The 21,491-nt window shown below is 38.8% G+C and overlaps 1 protein-coding gene across 4 annotated transcripts in view; it reads left to right on the top strand.

Moving 5' to 3' along the window:
* The first annotated feature begins 404 nt into the window (after positions 1–404).
* Positions 405–21,491, top strand: part of LOC124802336 — an 85,871-nt gene continuing 64,784 nt past the window's right edge. The window contains exons 1-3 of one of the 4 annotated variants that reach the window (XM_047263144.1): positions 405–541; positions 1,137–1,308; positions 21,246–21,445. In XM_047263144.1, coding sequence (XP_047119100.1) covers positions 1,142–1,308; positions 21,246–21,445 — 367 coding nt within the window. In that variant the 5' untranslated portion in view covers positions 405–541; positions 1,137–1,141. The other 3 variants (XM_047263143.1, XM_047263145.1, XM_047263146.1) reach the window with 3 other exon arrangements.

Here is a 21,491-nt window from a genome sequence, read left to right as displayed (position 1 = left end):
TTATTTCACTATGTTCTATACATGCGAATTATTATTGTGTTGTAAACTTTTTCATTTCCTATGCGTAGGCTTACATATAGCACCATCGAAGACACTTTTAGCATCGTTTAGAGGATACTTAACGAATGCTACTTGTTTTAAGTATTTTCATTGGCAGTTGTAAGGCACATTAAAAGTCAATTCGGAATGAGGTCTCGTAAAAAAGATCTTATTTATTTCTCACAATCAACTGGATAGAGTTTTAATACTTTTACACCACATGAAGACGAAAATCTTCCGCATAAATAACCACATTGATAAATATAACATGCGCACACGCACTCAGTAAACACCTCCTACAACCAGTCACACTTCTGCCGTTTCCAGTGATGAACATTTCTTTTTTAAATCAAAGATAGTTGATTTTAGTATTTCATATTGTTTAGCAGGTGCTGCCATCTTGGATGATGAACTTGTATTTGTTGCAAGTTTGTGCGGATTTGAAATTAAAATAAGCGATTATTGATAGTGTCCGTTGTTATTCTATTTCTGTTTGCTAAAGGTAAATATTGAACAGATATTGAATTTTCGTAGTAGTGTATTAATTTGGAATATTTCAATCCTACAGCCTTCTTTATTTACAGGGAAATCATGGGAAGGGCAACCAGTGCGTCATACCGCGAATGTTGAAATTGCTGGAAAACCTAATGTGACAATGTCTAGCTAAAGTGTTAAAATATTTGAGTAATTGTGGGAATATTAATATAGAATGTGTACGTTATCTTGTGTGTGACCCTTTATTACAATGAATATCAGAAGAAGTAAATTTTAATAGCGTGTTGTCGACGTACACAATTTGGTATACGCGGACTGTAAATGCAATACACAAAATTATCCCTGTAAATACCTGTACAGTTAACCATTGAAGAGGGGGGGCACGCGCATGAATTAAGCCAAGTAACTTTCAGGAATCAGCCTTGTTATTGTTCGTTCTGGCAATAAGTGTGTGGGTCTTCGGTAATTGTTTGGCCATGGTTGTTTAGTTTCACCGTAGTTAGAAATTTTTTTATCATTCTCGTATCTCTGTAGAAGAAGTGATGTTAGCTTATGTACTGACTCATGGATGTCATCCTTCTTATGAAACTTGCTTTTGGTAGGCGTAATGGCTGCATCAACGGAGAAATCGAGTATCGCAGGGCACGAAGACAGGATGAGATGTTTTGTTTGCGATGGAGCAGCGACTGGAAGATACTATATTCTTGCTACTTGCAGAACACAGACATCCAGGATAAGATTAATTGAAAAGTTGGGTCAGCTTGTCGGTGAAAGGTATGTTGTAACTAATTGCAAATTGTTGTGATGTTATATCAGTCCTGGCTGACGTTGTATTGTTGGTTTTATAAGAGTGAAAAATATCAAAGCACATATTCCATAAGCGTGAAAGAACTGCTTATAACATAGGATAAGTCATGCAGTTCATGTCCAAACGGCTTTTGTAACAATTTGTTAGCAGACCACGAATTATGTTGAACTGATTTACCACTTGTAATTGTGCATGAGTCAGTTGAGAAGTTGTGACTGGTACGAGAAATTGTCAGGGTCAGTGTGTGCTGTGGCTATCCTCTGTGTTGACTGCTTTATTATGTTCCTCTGTATATTATCCAACACTTAGTTTGTTTTTAATAATAAAATCTGTGTGAACATTTGTTCATGTATAACAGAAAAGGAAAATATTAAAGCTGAGATACAGTGGCAGTAATATATTTGTTTTTAAATTGTGAGGCAGGTCTGACTAGACTGAAACTACCTTCTAAATTTTCAGGTATAGTTGATAGTACCTTGCCGATGTACACAATCCCAGTATCCTTGGAATGTGTTAAGCTTCTGAAACATCAACAATTGTGTGATGAGAACCAGAATGACACAGTGAAAATACTAACATGTGCTTGTGCTCAATACACACTTTGCACCTCATGTTCATAAACAGAAACGTAATTTTCAGCAAAACCAATATGCAGCATTGCAAACTCTGTAGAATCTTGGCTCAGAACCGTTTCCTTTTGCTGATGTTAAGATGCAGATTGAGCTCTCTTTGTACAGCAATGAACAAGAAACTGAGGAATTACGGAAATTCTGGATTTCACTGTATCAGCTATAGAGCTTTCTTCTTTGACTTTAATAATTTTAGAGTTGTTTTGTTCCATCTTCCAAACATATCACAATAAATTCAAAATTTCCAGTTCATCAGCTTTATCGGCTTCTTTGAAACCTCTACTATTTTGACGTTTTACATTCATTCCACCAACAAAGCTCACTGGGTGGCTGGCATATCATGGTTTAAGCAAATTTGTTGCTGTAAAAACTGGAATATTGCAATGTTTCCTATGAAGCCTGCTGATAGCACATATGAAATTTTTGTGATACGTGCACACACATATGTTATGAGGTAGTTTGCTGCTTAATTGAACATGTGAGCATTCTGTAAACTCTGATGTCCCAATTTTAATTTCAGGGTGCTCCTATTTAAATACGTCGTATGTTTCCATGAATTGGACGTGACTAAGTTATGAATGTAAACTGTCTTTTTCTCATTATTTTCTCAAATCACTATTCTGTCTTCCCTGCCTGGTGGCTGGCAACTGACGACACTACAGTAGAAACCAGTCACCATGTCTCTAGTTTCAGAAACAAGGCCTGTATTTTGTGGACTTCTACAATGACTGTGTCTTTCAGACTTTCCATCTGATGAATTTCCACGCGAGTCACTGAAGAGCTCATGAACATCTACAACTTCAACTCGAGCGTGGCTTTGCCTAGAGCACTATATGACTTATATTGTGATAAACCAGCTTTAGTAGGTTGCATCTTACATTACACTGTATGTTCTAACTCTGTCCGCAGTTTTAGCTCTTCTTTCTTCTAATAAGTCATTGTTTATGTGGACTCAAATGCAGAAACTTTTGTTTCTGCTTCTGTTGACTTTTTCTAGCTTCTTTCTGATGCTGCTTCTTATTTTTCTTCACTCTTTAACTTTAGCTACTTCCTTTTCTTTCTTTCTGCTGCTATTAATTTCTGTCTTTCTGCTGCTATTAAGGGCATCTCATTCTTTTAACCTTAGAAAAATATAACTGTAACTCAGATTATGTGACTTGGGTTACACATTTAATTTTCTGTTTTTACAGTATTGGTTGAAATTGGGAAATTTTTAATAGTGATATTAGTTACACATGCACACAAAGAAGTAAATTGCTGAACAAGATGAAGTTAGCCCTAACATTCCTCTTAATATAAAACCTTAATTAGGCTCCATGAAAGTGGCTCGTGTTACGTAAATATAAAAAGTATCAAATTTTAAACTTTTAAAAATTATAAGTGTGCCCTACTTTACATGGAATATCCCATAAATGCCGGGATGGTTCCTTTGAAAGGGCACAGCCGACTTCCTACCTTAATTTGATGGGACCGATGACCTCACTGTTTGGTCCCAAATAAATCAACCAACCGACATGGATTCAGAAAACATAGAGCATGTGACAACCAACTCTCCAATGACATCCTGCAAGCCATGGAACAAGGGAGGCAGGTAGATGCTGTATTCCTTGACATATGAAGAGCATTTGACACAGTATTATGACAATGTTTGTTAATGAAAGTATGATCCTATGGGATATCATGCAAAATTTGTGAATGGGTTGAGGATTTCCTGGTAGGGAGAGTACAGCATGTTATGTTAAATAGAGTGTGATCGACAGATTTAGAAAGATTTAGAAATCACTTCAAGTGGGCTGTTGCCGTTCCTGCGGTATATTGATGACATCACAGAAAATAATTTCAGATTTTTTGCAGGTGATGCAGTTAGCTAAGGCTAGGAAAAGATCTTACCTTCATAGTCTTGGATGTTATTGAATTTAGCATATGTTAAAATGAAGGACTAAGTGAGGAACACACATTTTTTTTTGTTTTCCCCCAAAAAAATTCTGCTCTGAGATACAGCCCACCGAAGATGACACTGCACATACCATTTTGAAGATGCAAACTTTGGAAAAATTTTTAAAATGCTGTATCTCTGGAACAAAGATCATTGCTTTATGATAATAAAGAAATCTTCCATTTGGACTTAACCTGTCAAAGTTCATTCTGAACTTTTTTATAATTTACGATTTTTTTTTTTTCCAAAACTGCCAATCCACAAAAGTTTTGATTTTTTTCTGTTGATTAGTACCATAAAGTTCTACATCTCCTGAAAAGGAGAGCTTTCACGTTTAGATTGAACAGGTTTTATAAACAATTGAAGTTTTTGGCATACATAAAACCTGTTTTATTACCACATTATCACATAACAGGCCATAAAAATCAGAACCTGTGCTTATTTAACCTAATTTTAGTTTTGAAAGATGAGTAAGAAACTCATTTTTCAAGCACTTTAAATGGTTCCAAAATGCACGTGAAAGGTTCAAAGACTTTAAGGTTTCAATTTATACAACTTCTGTGCACTCTGTTTTGTACTGAAATTAACCAGTCTGTGAAGTAAAAATGTGTTCCATTGCTTCAGTATCTCCCTCTGAAATAGAGTGATGCCTTCCTGTTGAACAAATAGGAACTGGAGCACTACAATCTTCAAAACATCATGAACAGGAAGTGAGCACTGATGGCATTGTGTCTGTCCTTAAGCAACTGCTGTATCCAGCAGCTGGTCCATGTGGGAGCATAAAGTTCTCTAAAATTTCGTTTAACTCGTAACTGGTGTCTATAATCTTTCCAATCCACCAGTCACACACACACACACACACACACACACACACACACACACACACACACACACACACACACACACATTCTGATGCTGTGAATCTGAATGTAACACTGCTGTTTCTGAGGTGTTGGCTGAACGAAAGAAATTTCTTCTTTCTTGCTTTTTTAAACTGTGTGCAATATGAGTTCGCCTCCCAATTTGAGTCTAAAAATGTGTCTTCTGAATTCCTTTCACAGGAGTAGTTTGTTTGGACCATTCTTTTTTGTCCTCACGGAATTCTTCGATTTCCCCTTTGGACAAAAGAATGAGGGCTGTGGATTTCGCGACTCTTGCAAAATCCTCATTATTCTGAATCACAGCTGTATTTGGCCTAGAAATATTGTTTTGTAGCATGGTGCTTTAGCAGGCTGCCTACACCATCACAAGGACCCTTCCCATGACCAGTAGCACTGTATACCCATTCAGTTGGCACAGGCAACTTAACTAGATTCAAACAGCTGGTAATGATTTTTAAAATGACGAGGAGCACCATCAGAAATAATGATGATCTTCTCTGCCCCTGTTTGCAGTTGAAGAATTTTGCACATTGCTAGCAAAGCATGTGCTAAGTCGTATCCTGTGTCATCACTTATAACTGCAAAACTTGTGGTCTTGTTTTGAAAATGTGTCACTCCTGTAAAAATTGAAACCTGTCATTACTCCAATGATACCCTTGTACTTCTTGTGGGAGAATTACATACCAGTTCCCAGCAAAGTCACAGTGAAGCGTTAAACATAGTTCTTCAGCCTGTACAACACCCTTTCACTTCTGCTTCTGTAATGTGTTGTTGTTGCAATTTCTTCAGGTGCTAGGGTGTTACTGCTTTCACAGACCACTTACCAAGTTCATCAGTGAAACTGTCAAAGGCAACATTTTTCTTAATTAGTTTATTTTCCTCCAATGTCACAATGTAATTTCTGCAGAGTTATCTGCTACATATTCCCTGTACAGGGCAGTCACTACATTCTTCAAACAAACAAGTCTCTCGCTTTATGCCACAGACTACTAATAACTTCACACGCTCAACCAAGGTGTCATATGTCATGCCCCAGTAAGTTCTTCAAAGTTACCACACACAGTTCAAAATTCACGCAGTACACGCATAAACTGACATCTCTTGGTGGGTGTGGAACTACACTCTTAGGTCGTATTGCATAAAAATTTGATCTTCCAATATGTGAAGTTGTATAGTTGCTCTTATAAATTGCAAAAATTTCTTTAATACTGTGAGTCATATACCTATTCACTTTCACAACATTTTGACCTTCAACTGTTAGTTACAGCGTCTTTTTTTGGTGGCACTTTGGAACAGTTGAGTTAATCTTCCAGCTAAAATGACTGCACTATTTGAATTTCGGCTGCTTCTACAGGATGACCATAATAAGGATCCAGCTTCCCAAAGACTCTTTTACAGAACTCACCTTTCTTGATTTCTCTAACTCCTACTTCGATACCAGTGGAATGTGCTTCAAAATTGATTTCTTTGAAAATGTCTCTGGAATAATAGTTTAAACTTGCACCTTTTCACTGTAGGATACACAATATTCAACAGCTGTAAAAATAAAAAATTCCTGGCAAGAGATGCAAGAGTGCTTTGGTTCATTTCTTCTGAAGATGAAATTTCTACTTTGAAGAGTGTGGTCAGTTTTGCTGTAGTGTATTCATCCATAGCATATGTGTGGTTGGTTGGTTGCGAAAGCTAGAATTTTGTGTGTATGTTTGTGTTTGTTTGTGTGTCTATCGACCTGCCAGCGCTCTTTTATGGATATGTAAATAGTCGGCACACTTCACTCCCTGTGGCCCCAGTCATAAGACATTTCAAGCAGTCTTTTTCACAAAACACTCTGCGACTGTGTCAACTGGCAAATTCTTCACGAAAACACAGAACTCGCTGGATGCTCTCAGATTTCTTAGAAGTCTCTTCAGTAAACGGCTTAGCACTGAACAACTACAATACAGAAACCAGCAGTGAACAATCATGACGAAGAAACCGACAAGAAACAACAACGAAGTGTAAGAAAGATCGGCAACAATGAAAATGGAAAGAAGTAACTGCAACAAAGAGTGTGATAAGATATAACTGCAACAAAGACAATAGAAATAAACATTGTAACAAGGAAATTAGTAAGAAACAACTTCAGTGAAGACATACATTACCCTTGAAAGTTAAAAAAATGATTTTTTAAAATAAAACCTGTCCAACTTAAAAGTGGAAGTTCTCCTTTACAGAGAATATGGTACTACGTGGTACTAATCAATGTGGGGGAAAAAGCTAACTTTGATGGATTGACGTTTTTGAACAAAAAAATTTTTTTCCGTAAATTATAAAAAAATTCAAAAGAACTTTTGACAGATATGTCCAAATGAAGGATACCATTGTAACCATAAAACAATTATTTTTCAAATATAAAAAACTCTAACAATATATCTCGAACTGTTATAGAGATAAAGTTTTAAAATTAAATTCCAAAATTTTCATTCTCAAAATTGTGTTCGCTGTGTCATCTTTGGAGGCCCGTATCTCGGAACAGGAATTTTTTTGGAGAAAACAAAAAATTACGCGTTTCTTACTTCCTCCTGAATTTTAACATATGCTACATCCAATAACATCTGAGATTATGAAGGTAACCACCCAGCCTGAAGTGATACGGTTTATGCCATCTGCACAGATATCGTCAGATCGTGATAAGATCTCAGACTGATGGAAAGATTGGCAACTTGATTTAAATGTTCAGAATTGTAGAATAATGTATTAAACAGAACAAAAGGTATTGTGTGCTTATGGTATCAATAAATCACAAGTGGAGTCAGTCAGCTTATACAAATGCTCTGCCATGCAGGTCACATAGGGGGTAATCGGGAACGACTGACCACCTATCATCCTCAGCCAATGATGTCATTAGGCTATGGTATGGAGGGGTGTAGTGTCAGCACATTAGACTCCCAGCCGTTAATGGCTTTGCAACTGTGCAACTACTACGTCTCATACAAATAACTCCTCAATTGGCAGCTAATATAGATGCCTGGTTGTTATTTGTAGGGACGTGAAATTCATCCATAAGTAAAGGAGGTGGCAATATTCAATTCATTGTTAGAATACTAGAGAAATGCAGTCTGTCTATAAAGGAGATGGCTTATGTAAGCCTCGTTTATGTTAAGATATGTAAATTTATATCGACAGTTGTTTTGTTTACTCCATTGTGTTATAATTACTCATTCTGTTTTGGGGGTGTGTAGTTGTTATGGATGTACTGATTAATTAATAAAATATTGTTTTGGAAAGCTTTCATACTGAACAAAAGGTTATGGGCCCAGGTACACACGCTTGTGCCAATCATTCATATTGCTACAAATGAGTGGAACAGCCTCAACTGGACTTCCAGTGGTTGAAAAGTTGATCAGGCGTGGAAATTACTCAACATGGAAATTTGCCATGAAGGTGTATTTGGTTCATGACGAACTGTGGGATGTTGTTGAAAACACTCCTTGAGATCTGATGAAATGGGATGATTCTTGGAAGAAGAGAGACAAAAAGACACATTTGTGGGTTATACTTTTTGTTGACAGCATTAATTATTCCCATATAAGGGACATACAAATGGCAGCAGAAGCCTGGTCGGCCTTGGAAGAGGCGTTTGAAGACTCAGGACTCACATAGTGTGGGATTTAGATCATTAATCACTACCAAATTAGATAAATGCAAGTCAGTAGACTACTACTGTGTTCGAAGAATAACAACCGTGTTTGAGTTAAATGAAATGAGGTTTGCCATGAGTGAAGAGTGGATAGGAACTTCACTTCTGGCTGGATTACCTGATCATTATCAGCCTATGATCGTGACACTCGAATCTCCCATGACGTGTGTGCCACTGTTTTCTACTACGTTTAAACTGCTACAAGGTGTCAAACGCGAAAGTGCAAATGGAAATAAAGAACCTGTTCTATATACAGATAAGAAGAGGCCTATAAAATATATTATTAAATGCTACAAGTGCAATAAACTGAATCATATTGTTAAATGTTGTTCTAGCAAGGACGAAAAAGGAGGAAGCTTGTCAAAAAATTACGATGGCGGATATGTATTTAGGAAACAGACACAACAAAACAAAGCTTTTCTTGCTGCTGCTGTTAAACAATCTCACGAAAAGGATATGTGGTCCTGTGCCTTGACTCACATTACTAATGATGAAAAGAAGCTTCATAATGTCAAGCCATGTAATAGTTCGGTGACTAGCATGAGGGATAATGGGTTAGTAGCACAGACTAGTGGAAGTGTTGATCTGACCTTCTATACTGGTGATTAAACAGTAGAAGCATCCAGTGTTATTCATATCCCAAACTCAGCTGTAAATTTGCTCTCAGTTAGTAAAATTGGACTCATCTAAGATGCAGAAGGTGGACTAATTGCCAGAACATTGCCAAGAATGGCATCTATTGTTTAAATAAAAATGAGATGAAAGAGTGCTACTGTACAAAAGATAGTGGATTCTTATGGCATCACAGGCTAGGACATAAGAATTGCAGAAGTATGGTGAAGTTGTCAAAGGTTTCAACGGAACTAAATGAAGATATTGTGGCCAAGGATCCCTGTGAGTTGTGCATCATGGGAAAACAGTCACGTCTTTCATTCAAACTTAGCAAAAGGTATTCTAAACACATCTTAGACTTAGTACATTCTGATTTGTGTGGGCAAATGGAGACAGAATCTATTGGTGGAAGTCATTATTTCCTCACATTTATTGATGATTTTTCGAGATTCAAATTTGTTCATTTCTTGAAGGAAAAAATCTGAGGTAATAAGGATATTTGAAAACTTCAAAGCCATGGTGGAAAAGCTGACAGGCAGAAATATCAAGAAGTTGTGGTCTGACAGTGGAGAGGAGTATGTCAGTGATGATCGAAAAGGATTTCTGGCTTTTGAGGGTATCATCCATCATATTATCATCATCATGGTGTTGTCGAGAGGGCTAATAGAACTTTGGTCGAAAAGGCTCGTACTATGATATTCAATGCTAACTACCAAAGGAGTATTGGGCTGAAGCTGTGTCTACAGCTGCAAACCTATCAAATCGTTCACCGTCTATCACACTGCCCATTCTCCATCTCTTGGGCGAGGACACCTTCCTGGGTGCATTTTCCACCATGCACTATGCAGTATCGATTTCTGCATCGCCAAGGGGTGTTTATCTGACACGTTCCACACCCAGGAGGATTCCCTCTTTTATGGGTCTATGGAATGAATAATTAATCTAATCTAAGATGCCCACCCCACTGGGGCATCGGGCCTCCCGGCAATGGCCATCCTGCCAGGTGGCCCTTGCTGCGGCTGGGTGGCACCCGTGGGGAGGGTCGCTGGTTGGAGTGGGTGGCATCAGGGTGGATGACCCGTGACAAAGCGGTGAAACACAAGCAGTCTCTAAGCAATCACTAGCTCGATTCAACGCACAGAAGTACGACCCCAAATCATTCCCCTCCCTGGCCACACCATGGGAGGAACGTCAGGCTAAGGATGGCAGCAGATCTTATTCGCCCAGGTACCTTGTATGTTCGAGAGCTGATGGGGAATCTTTCATAACAATGAAGGCTCAGTTTTTTGTTGAGCATTTAGAGAACAAGTGTTGGGAGGTGGAGGGCTTGTCCAAAATGAGATTTGGGTCAGTCTTAATCAAAACAGCATCCTCTGCCCAGTCACGGGAGTTACTCGCTTGTGACAAGCTGGGGGATGTTTCTGTAACCATCACGCCCCATAAGAGCTTAAATATGGTTCAGGGTATCATATTTCATAGAGACTTTCTTTTGCAGTCCGATGATGAGCTGCACGCCAGTTTAGAGTGGCGAGGTGTACATTTCGTCCAGCGTGTCCACCGGGGTCCAAAGGATAATCAGGTTGCCACCGGTGCCTTTGTCTTGGCCTTTGAGGGTGATACATTGCCCGAGAAGGTCAAGGTGATGGTCTACCGGTGTGATGTAAAGCCTTATATCCCTCCCCCGATGTGGTGCTTTAAGTGCTGGAAGTCTGGTCATATATCTTCCCACTGTACTTCCAGCGTCACATGCCGAGATTGTGGATGCCCATCACATCCCAATACTCCATGTGCACCGCCCCCCATCTGTGTCAACTGCGGAGAGCACCATTCGCCTTGCTAGCGTGACTGCAGGATTCTCCAGAAAGAAAGGAAAAATCATGGAGTACAAGACCCTGGACAGACTGAGGCTAAGAGAAAATTTGAACGCTTCCATCCTGTGTGTATGACATTGTCTTATGCCGCCTCTACAACAGTTCTGGCACCATCGGCTCTGCCAACACAGGTCACCTCTCAGAGCCAGAAGACTACACCTGCACCCTTGATGGTGGGGGCAATTCCCTTCCTGTTGCTCCTGCAGCACCTACTTCGTGAGGAACACCACCGATACCACACACTTGCAATGCTACCATGCAAGTGAACCCCATATGCCACATAACAAGCTACCCATAAACATACCACCAGAGAGAACCACCGACTGCAACAAGATGCCACCTTTAAACATGCCACACACGCAAACTAAACCAAAAACATCACCTAACACCCCACCAGAGAGCAGCACCGATCACATCAAAACGACTTCTACAAACACGCCACTCTCACAAAGTAAACTCCGCACTGTCGAGACGTTGCACACCGCAACAGCCTTACGTCACGGGTCAACGCCAACAGGTGGAATCGGATGCTTCCCTCGACCCATCTCCAGAACTTTATTGCCTAGGATTTCTGGGAGATCCAAATTTTTCCTTTATCATGATCCACTAATTTCCTAACAGTACTACGAGGTCATCGGTCCCTTGTTCCTAATAAAAGAATGCCACCAGTGTGAGAATAAAATGGACGAAACATATAACTCAAAACGGAAATAAAGGAAAAGCCACAAGAACGAAGGGAAGGCAATGAACACTAAAAGGAACCAAAGAGGACAAGAAAACAACAGAGAGACACTAGAAACAGAAGAGTAAAACATGAAAGCAGATTACAGTGGCTTGCCAACCACGAGAATAAAAAGGAAAAGCCAGCCATCTGCAACACATTAAAACCTCCATAACAGGTCAAGGGAAGTGTTCGATTGCAATTTTGATTTTCTTGGTGTGTGTTTTTTTTTTTTTTTTTTGTGTGTGTGTGGTAGGATTAAGTTTGGTGGTGGTGGTGAAAGTTTTGAGATTTATAGTGTGGTATTGGTTGTTTCTGTTGACCTATATAGGTCAAGGGAAGTGTTCGATTCCAGTGGATTTTGTGTGTAGTGGAATTTGGGAAGGTTGTGGGGTCTTGTTATTTTAGTGTTTTTGTCGTTTGGTGTAGTGGCGAGTGTTTACCTTGAGTTTGTCCCCATCCAAAAACCCTCAATTTCCTACGCTTGTCCCATTAGTTTGATTAGGTTTTTTGTGGAAGAGGTGTGTGTGTGTGTGTGTGTGTGTGTGTGTGTGTGTGTGTGTGTGTGTGTGTGTGTGTGTTGGTTTTTCGATGTATTTATGTGTTTGTTGTCACGTTTACGTAATGACGTCATAGGCGCCATATTGGAATCGTAGTGGATGGTCGTTTCCGCTATATTTGTGACATGGGTCAAAGCAGACGGGTGGAATCAGACACTTCCGTATTTCACTGGAGAAATTTGGAACGAGTGAAGCCAAGCCGGTGTCAACACCATTTGAACTTGGTTTGCACTTTGAAGCAGTCGTGATACCAAAGTACCATATGAAGAAGCAATAAGAAGTCTATATCTATCCCAAATCTCACTGTAAATCTCCTTAGCAGATATAACCACTGCTTTAAAAAGATTCATTGGTTGTAAAAAGATTGCTTAGATATTTAAAAGGAACCATGGACTACAGGCTAGAATTTTCTAGAGATGGTAACAGAAATAACGGCCTTCAGTGTCGCAGATTGGGGAAATAAAATCAGTGACAGACATCCTGTTACTGGTTCATGCATAAAATTGCAAAACTCTTTTAATTTCATAATCTAGTAGAAAACAAAAAACTTCTACTTGTGATGCTGAATATATGGCCTTGACATCAACTGTTCAAGATTTACTGTGGTTGGGACAACTTATGTCTGAGGTAGATCCAAGCAGTCTCATAAAGTCACTTACAGTATATTGTGATAATAAAAGTCATTCAGCTGGCCAAGAATCTAGTGGCCAACTCTGGATCAAGATATAAAGTATCATTTTATGAGAAGGCATTTTGAGTCAGGTGTTACTAATGTTGAACATCTGCCTTCTGAAGAAATGTTAGACAATGCTTCACAAGACCACTTAGCAATGCCAGACATGAAACATGTGTAAGAAACTGTGGCCTTGTAAAATAAGTGAAGGAGTGACTGTACATTCATACTGTGTGTCGATGTCAATTTAAAGAGACATGTTAAGATATGTAAATTGATATCGATAATTTCTTTGTTTACTCTGTCGTGTTGTAATTACCAGGTTTTCATTATGTGTTCTGGAGTGTGTAGTTATTGTTATGCATGTACTGATTAATTAATAAAACATTGTTTCAGAAAGCTTTCACGTGTATATTAAATAATGCTCAACAGTTCAGCCCATCCTAGAATATTATGCAGATATGTGGGACCTGTACCATGTAGGATTAACAGGATACTGAACAAAGGGCAGTGCAAATGGTCACAAGTTTTTTTTAGCCCATGAGAAATTGTCACGGAGATGGTGGAAAAACTGAACTGACATTCGTTTGAAGGTAGACGCTAACTATTCTGTGAATGCCTAACTGACAAAATTTCAAGAATCACCTTACAAGTGACGAATCTAGAAATATACTACACCCCCATACGTATTGATCCTGTAGACATGACAAGGCCAAAATTAAACCATACTCTGTGCAAAATTACTTTATAATTCACAGTTGTGCAGGAACATGTGGGTGTGTGGGGCATAGTTAGCACATCCCGTATGGAATTCAGCATAATCTTAAATTTCATTTGACTTGCTAAAACTCACAATCTACTCACTTTATAACTATGGAACTTGCGTCAATGTGTTCTGGAAGAACTGTACTGTTTTCATTTCAGTTTTACTTGCACCAACAAATTATTAAGAAAATGCAATTTCTGACAATGTTACCAAATTTTTGACTTATCTTAAATAGGGCAATCAGTATTGGGAGAAAGAACAAAAGAAATACAAAAAACATTACTTCAGCACTTTGAAACAGTAATGGTTATTGCATGTGGTATGAACTTAATTCCTGAGATGGAGTGTGTTTGATGTTAGTTGCTGATGAGGCCTTATTATTGAAATGTAAAAATTTGAGAAATTATAGTTTTTTATGTAACTACTTTCCATTGCAAATTGCACACTTCAAATGTGCAGCTGAATCTGCCTGTATTTGATTTCTATTGTGACTGTGGAAAAATCCGCTGACATCGCTCGTCATTTCAATGGTGCTTGAAATATCATGGTAACTGTCACCATTATTATGTAATGAAATAATTGTCTCCTTCACTGATGCTCTGTTTATGTTTTTTGGCCTTCTTTCAGTCTTCAGACATTATGTTCCTAACATTTCCTTTTGAGAGTGCTTAAGCTGGCAGAATGGGCATTTAATTGTTATTATTATTATTATTATTATTATTATTATTATTATTATTACTACTATTCCTGGCAACGTAAACTTTTAATTTTGGTCTGTATTAATTCTGTTTGGTTGAAGTGGTAGCTTGAAGATTTTGTCTCCATATGTTTTCGTCAGCTCGTAGATTTTGTTTATGAGGAACTGTGTTTTATGGAGAGAGATCAGTTCCATAAACTCTAGCTTTCTAAGGTTACTGCTTACATCAGTGTTACGATGCTGAAGCCAATTAATCATTCCTTCTTTCTCTTTACCGTGATAGATGTCTTGTCAACAACTGACAGTAAGAAGCATTACGTAGAACAATTTTTGAGGGTTTTCCCAGATTCTGAATTACTGATTCTGTGATCCAGTTTGTAAACGCAATGTTCTTAATTTCTTGATGATGATCTCTTGTCTCCTTTGATTTAAATAACAAGAGACCTTTTGAGAGAGAATCTTGTGAGGTGCCTGCATGACAAAAAATAAGTCTATCTCCCTTGCTGGAAGGTGTTGCCATTGTTTCTTTACTATTTCACCTATCCAGCCCTGCTTTTCATCATGTCCAGCATTGACACACTTATTACTAGGCCACACGACTTGGATATTCATGCTGCGGTTCTGCCTTAAAAAATTGGCTCTGCTACACTTTCCCTCTCCATCAACAGCTTAAGGCCACAGAAATGCTCATAGTAAAATCCTAGATCCTGCAACACTGTATGAGCTGCATTAAAAAAGACCTGCAATACCTTGCTGAATTTGATTCTCCTTTTCGCGAGGATACTCTTAAACGTGACGACAGATTGCTTCCTTGGCAAATCAATCTGTTGTGTTAATCCATTTAGACATAAGTCTTCCGCCAAGAGTGTTAAGCCAGCTTCCTTTTTATATCTCGAACATTTCCTTACCAATCCTCACAATAATCTTTTTGTTTATGTTTAGAGCTGCAGCAGTTCTATGGATTGCATTGTTAATGGAGAGCAGTAGGCCACCATTAACTTTTTCAGTCTGAAAATAGGCACATAACTCACAAACCAAGCATTTCGACTGACCTCATATGCCAATCCTCTGGCCAGGAGAACGATGTGGAATGTTTCCATTCAGCAAACTTCTTTCTGACATTGTTAAGACCACACAAGAAATAGCAGTAACAACCAATACAGTGATACGTCGTGCAACAGTAACAGTGGCAACAAAGAAAGTCACATGGTGCAACGACCAAGCAGGACAGTCAGCTGTCTGAAAAGCTAACATAGTGCAAGCCTTAAGTATCACTATCGTTTGTGTAAAGGGTACAGGTTTTTCCCTAGTTTTGTGTCAGACTTAATCATAAATTTTAGCAGATCTGCTATTTCCTAATCAGTTGGTTTGTGTATTGTATGTTTCTCTTCTGAAAAAGAGATATAACATGATCTTTGCAAAAATTCGTAGTAGTGAAAGAATAGTGCTTTGTGGTGAAAGTGCACCTGGGCTTAGGTTGATTTGGCTGCTGCTGCTTCTGCTATTGTAAAGCATTTAGATTTTGTGCATAATTCGTGGCTTGCAAAATAGTTAACACGTGCAAAGCTGAAAGATTTTCATTGGTCTTCCTTTACCTCCATATCACAGATTAATCCTGTTGTATGAAAAGTGCCATTAATTCATTCAAGCTCCCCTAATGCAGGGCTTTAACTTGTCTTGGAATTCTGAACTCATTGTATAGAATGATTCAGCAAAACAGTTAATCTGTAAGGCAACAATGCTCAATGCAGATAAAAGAATCAGGTTGAATGTATTCATAAAATCCTAAAATTTAAGCTAATTGAAATTACACCAAAATAAAAATAGGTGAATGCTGTTCTCAAACACAGGATGATTTGGTTGACGTTCGTAAGCAGATGAAAATTGCCCTGACCACTGATAAACAATTGGCAGCTGCTACAAATCAGTGTGTTGGAAGAGCTCCCAAGAGTTGTGTGCCTATGATACCTATACCAGAGGTACCTCAAGTACTAACTCCTCCTTTGGTCCTGTCTCGTCTGCAGAAAGTACAGGATATGTCATTAACCATCCACTTCACTGCAAGTTGCATGTCAGTGGTAGAACTAGGCATCCTGCACAGGGTGGATGGGGACCAGGGAGGACTCAGGGTGTTGAAGCTCACAATTTGCAGCATAGTTCCCAGAACTGATCGTGGCCCTTTGGTTCTGAGTCAAGTGGAAGGAGTGCAACAGAGGCTTCCAGAGTTCTGTGAGAAGCTAGGCTGTGACTTCCTGGACTTGCGCCGTAGGGTTGAGAACTGTAGAGTTCCCCTGAATAGGTCGGCTATGCACTACACACCAGAGGCTGCTACTTAGGTAGCTGACTTGTATGTGGGGTGCACACAAGGTGTTTTTTAGATGAGGCGACTTTCCATCCAATCCAGATAAAGACAGCTTTTGAAAATCAAGAAGTATCAGTGTAAGATCAAAAGAGGTGCCTCTCACAGGTGAAGAGTATTAAATTCCTAATGGTAAACAGCCAAAGCACTCACAACAAAATATCAGAATTTGAAGTGCTCACGAAAAGCAGGAGGCTCATATAATAGTAGGTACAGGAAGCTGTTAAAACTGAAATTGATAGCAGTGAGATATTTGGGGAAAATTTAAGTGTATATCAGAAGGATAGGCAAATCGAAATTGTAGGTGGTGTCTTTGTCGCAGACAAGAAACTGTGATCCACTGATGTAGAAACTGAAGCTGCATGCTAGATTATTTGGGCAACACTCAGTATGGAAAGGGGGGGGGGGGTCAAGGTGGGCATAAAATGATTTCTGGACCCTTCCATAGCCTGCCAGACTTGTCTCCTGATGTAACCGGAAACTTTTGATGAAACCTCAGTTCACTTTATATAAGTTCCCCCATCATACTTCAGTCATCAGTGGAGACAGGAGTCATCCAACAACTAATTGGGAAAATTTAAGTTTTGTTAGTGTGGCTGCGGTAAGACAGCCTTTGAAACATTACTAAATGCCTTCTCTGAAAAGTACCTAGAACAGACAGTTAGAAACCCCACTCATGAAGGAAATACCGGGTGATCAAAAAGTCAGTATAAATTTAAAAACTGAATAAATCACGGAATACTGTAGATAGAGAGGTACAAATTGACACACCTGCTTGGAATGACATGGGATTTTATTAGAACCAAAAAAATTCAAACGTTCAAAAAATGTCCGACAGATGGCGCTTCATCTGATCAGAATAGCAATAATTAGCATAACAAAGTAAGACAAAGCAAATATGATGATCTTTACAGGAAATGCTCAATATGCCCACCATCATTCCTCAACAATATCTGTAGTCGAGGAATTATGTTGTGAACAGCACTGTAAAGCACGTCCGGAGTTATGGTGAGGCATTGGCGTCGGATGTTGTCTTTCAGTATCCCTAGAGATGTCTGTCGATCACGATACGCTTACGACTTCAGGTAATCCCAAAGCCAATAATCGCACGGACTGAGGTCTGGGGACCTGGGAGGCCAAGTATGGCGAAAGTGGCGGCTGAACACACAATCATCACCAAACGATGCGCGCAAGAGATCTTTCACCTCAATATGGGGTGGAGCGCCATCCTGCATAAAAATCGTACGTTCCAGCAGGTGTTTATCAGCCAGGCTGGGGATGATGTGATTCTGTAACATATCGGCGTACTTCTCACCTGTCATGGTAGCAGTTTTGCTGTCCAGCGCCACCTGTCGGACATTTTGTGAACTTTGTTTCTTTTTGGTTCTAATAAAACCCCATGTCATTCCAAGCACGTGTGTCAATTTTTACCTCTCTATCTACATTATTCCGTGGTTTATTAAGTTTTCAAATTTGTACTGACTTTTTGATCACCCTGTATATCGGCTCTAATGGTAACAAATAGACCTGACCTTTTTGAAGGTGTCCACATTGAAACTGGTATTAGTGACGAAGATATGATTGTGGCAACTGTGATTACCGAACTACAAAGGACAACTAAACCAAGCAGAAAGGTGTATATGTTCAGTAAACCAGATAAAAATATCAGTAGTGTCATATCTCAGTGAGGGACTAGAAACTTTCAGCACAGGCGGAGTATGTAGAGTGACTTTTGGCTCTAGTTTAAAAGAGTAGTTGACCATGCCCTGGATATATATGTACCCCGTAGATCAATTCATAATGGGAGGGAACCTCTATGGTATACAGTCACTGTAAAGAAACTTATAAAGAAACAGAGATTACTGAATAATAGGTGTAAAGCAAAGTATATAGATAAAAAGATGATGAATGTAACACATTTGGCTGACAAAGAGAGCCCTTCTATGGCTACAGCAGAATATTGTCAAGTGATCTTTCACAGACCACCAAAAAATTCTGGCCATATGTAAAGGCTGTTAATGACACCAAAGTTTGTATCCAATCTCTACTAAATGAGACAGGAACTTAAATTGGGGGTAGAAAAGCAAAAGCTGAAATGTTTAACTCCATTTTCAAATGTTTCTTTGCGAAGGGAAACCCAGGAGAAGTGCCCCAATTTAATTCCTGTGCCACTGAAAAGATGAATAAAATAAGTATTAGTGTCAGTGGTGTTGGGAAACAGCTGAAATCATTGAAATTGAACAAAGCTCCACGATGGAATCCTGTCGGATTCTATACTAAATTTGTGGCAGAATTAGCCCGTCTCCAACTGTAATGTACCGTAGATCCCGTGAACAAAAAACCATGCCCAGTTCTTGGAAAAGGGCACAGGTCACACCCATCTACAGCAAGGGTAGTAGAAGTGATCTATAAAGCTACCGTCCAATATCCTTGATGTTGATTTGTTGTAGAATCCTGGTACATGTTTTAACACAACAAGATATCTTGAACAGAATTTAATTTGTTGAGTATGATATACAAAGTCAATAGATTGTAGCAACCGTGTTGATGCTTCATTCCTTGACTTCTGGAAAAAGTTGGTTAATACAACTCCACACAGTCTTTTAGTGCACAAGACATCAGCTTAGAAGAAATGTAATGAGCTTTGTAATTGGATTCAGTAGTTCCTAACACTTAGAACTCAACATGACATTCTTAATGGAGCAATGTTTAAAAGTAAATTTGTACATACTCCAAGGGTATGTTGCCGGAATATTACGAGTGACAATACATGTAAATCATCCAGTGGATAACATTTGAAGATCATTGAGGGAGTTAGCTGATACACTGTTATCTATAGGAAAGTGGAATTTTGAAAAATTCTGCTGAAATGCAGGGAACCATGCAGGTGACTTGGTGCAGAGACTGGCACCTGACTTACACAAAATGGAAAAGCAAAGTGTGAAAGTGTGGTGTTACCTAAAGTACTTTGCACCACTCACTATTAAAAAAAATGGGGGGGGGGGCAGGTGTGAGTAGGACTTGCACACTTAAGAGTTCTGTACAAACTTAATTATGTATATCAGCAGTTCTCCATTCATGCTGACTGGATTGCAGTGCTAAAAGTTGAATATCGGGCACGGAATGATCTTATTGCTCATATGATGTGTTTCAGAAATTATCCATCATTAGATATCTAGGAGTGATTACTGCACATAGGTATGGCATTTCAAGTTGTATGTGAAGCAAACATTTGCAGACTCGGAGCGATTACTGCACATAGATAAGACCTTTCATGTTGTATGTGAAACAGACATTCACAGAGTAGTTTGTGAATATTTATTTCACATACAATTTGAAACGCCATATTTATGTGCAGTAATCACTCCCGAATATCTGATGGTGGATAAATTCTGAAACGTGTTATATGAGCAATAAAGTCATTCCTTGCCTGATGTTTGACTTTTACCATTGCGATTCAGTCAGCCTGAATGCAGAGCTGCTTATTGTTTTAATTTAAAGTTCGGTGTCAGATACCAAACAACAAAAGAAAATATATTTTTCATACCATGTATTTACAAATTAACAATTTTCGAATTGTTTTCTATGACTTGTACTGTGGAACCTTGTTTCTTGCAAAATTTCATGATTCTCTGTCGACGGGAAATACTCTTTATTACAGTTGTTTTTTTTTAAAAAAACTTCTGTAGATGTAATGAATGTGAAGCTTTTTTTTCAATCCAGTTTTATTGTGGTGTGTCAGAAATATGTTCAATTGTTTTAGAGTATTGATTTCTCCAGTAGTAGCACTGTCTATGTTGTTGCAGTATAGTGAAGTCCAGTTGGAAATCTAACTGACATTGCAATGTTTGGGATATGTTCAGCAGTTTTCGTGCAGATAGAAAAAATGCAGTTAGTATTGTAGAATATAGAATAGTTTTGAAATAGTTTTATTAATATGAATTTTCACAAGGCATTTGATTTTGATAGAATAGTGAGTTTTCTGTTGCACAGTTGGGAGGATGGGAAAAAATGACAGGTGTTATTTATGGTCAGCAGTATTGTTCTATTCTCATAATTCTGTCTTTTATAGGCAAGCAGTTGATAACCAGAAAGAAATCATACATCGTGCCTTATTTAAGCTGCTGGGCTTATTTCAACTTATTTAATCCATTGAATGATTGTTACATTGTGTAGTTTCTCTGTTCAATCAGCCAAGTTGAGAGCTAACAATATAGCAGTTGTTGAAGTGAGTTGTTGTCTTGATACCCCCTACCCCCCCCCCCCCCCCCCCTCTCTCTCTCTCTCTCTCTCTCTCTCTCTCTCTCTCTCTCTCTCTCTCTCTCTCTCTCTCTCTCCCCCCTCCCCCCTCCCCCTCTCCCCCCCCCTTTCCCCTGCACAGATTGTTGGTGTTCAAATTTTGTAATGAATGTAAGAGTGAAACATGTCGTACAAAGACAAAGCTGACCTCTTGATCGAAACCTAGAATACTGTCTACAGAATCTCCCAAATGTGAAATGTTTACAGTCTGTTTTTACAGGTACATGGTAGTAATATCTGAGGATGATGTCATTTGCCGTAGTTGCGCAAACCTCATGAATACTCTGGATCGTTTGGAAACTGAGATGGGATCTGTTCGTAATGTTGTACTTCGATTTTTGGAGAAGAAATATGCTTTAGAAGAGGGAGAATTGCTGAACAATAAGACATCAGGGGTACCGTTGCCTCAAGTATCGTCAGGTACGTACTTAATCAATAAATATGGTGGTCATTTGAAAGCATAATC

The sequence above is a fragment of the Schistocerca piceifrons genome, chromosome 1, assembly GCF_021461385.2.
Source record: "Schistocerca piceifrons isolate TAMUIC-IGC-003096 chromosome 1, iqSchPice1.1, whole genome shotgun sequence".
NCBI lineage: Eukaryota > Metazoa > Arthropoda > Insecta > Orthoptera > Acrididae > Schistocerca > Schistocerca piceifrons.
Note: the sequence above shows the minus strand (reverse complement) of the source record. Positions and strands in the feature narration are given on the sequence as shown.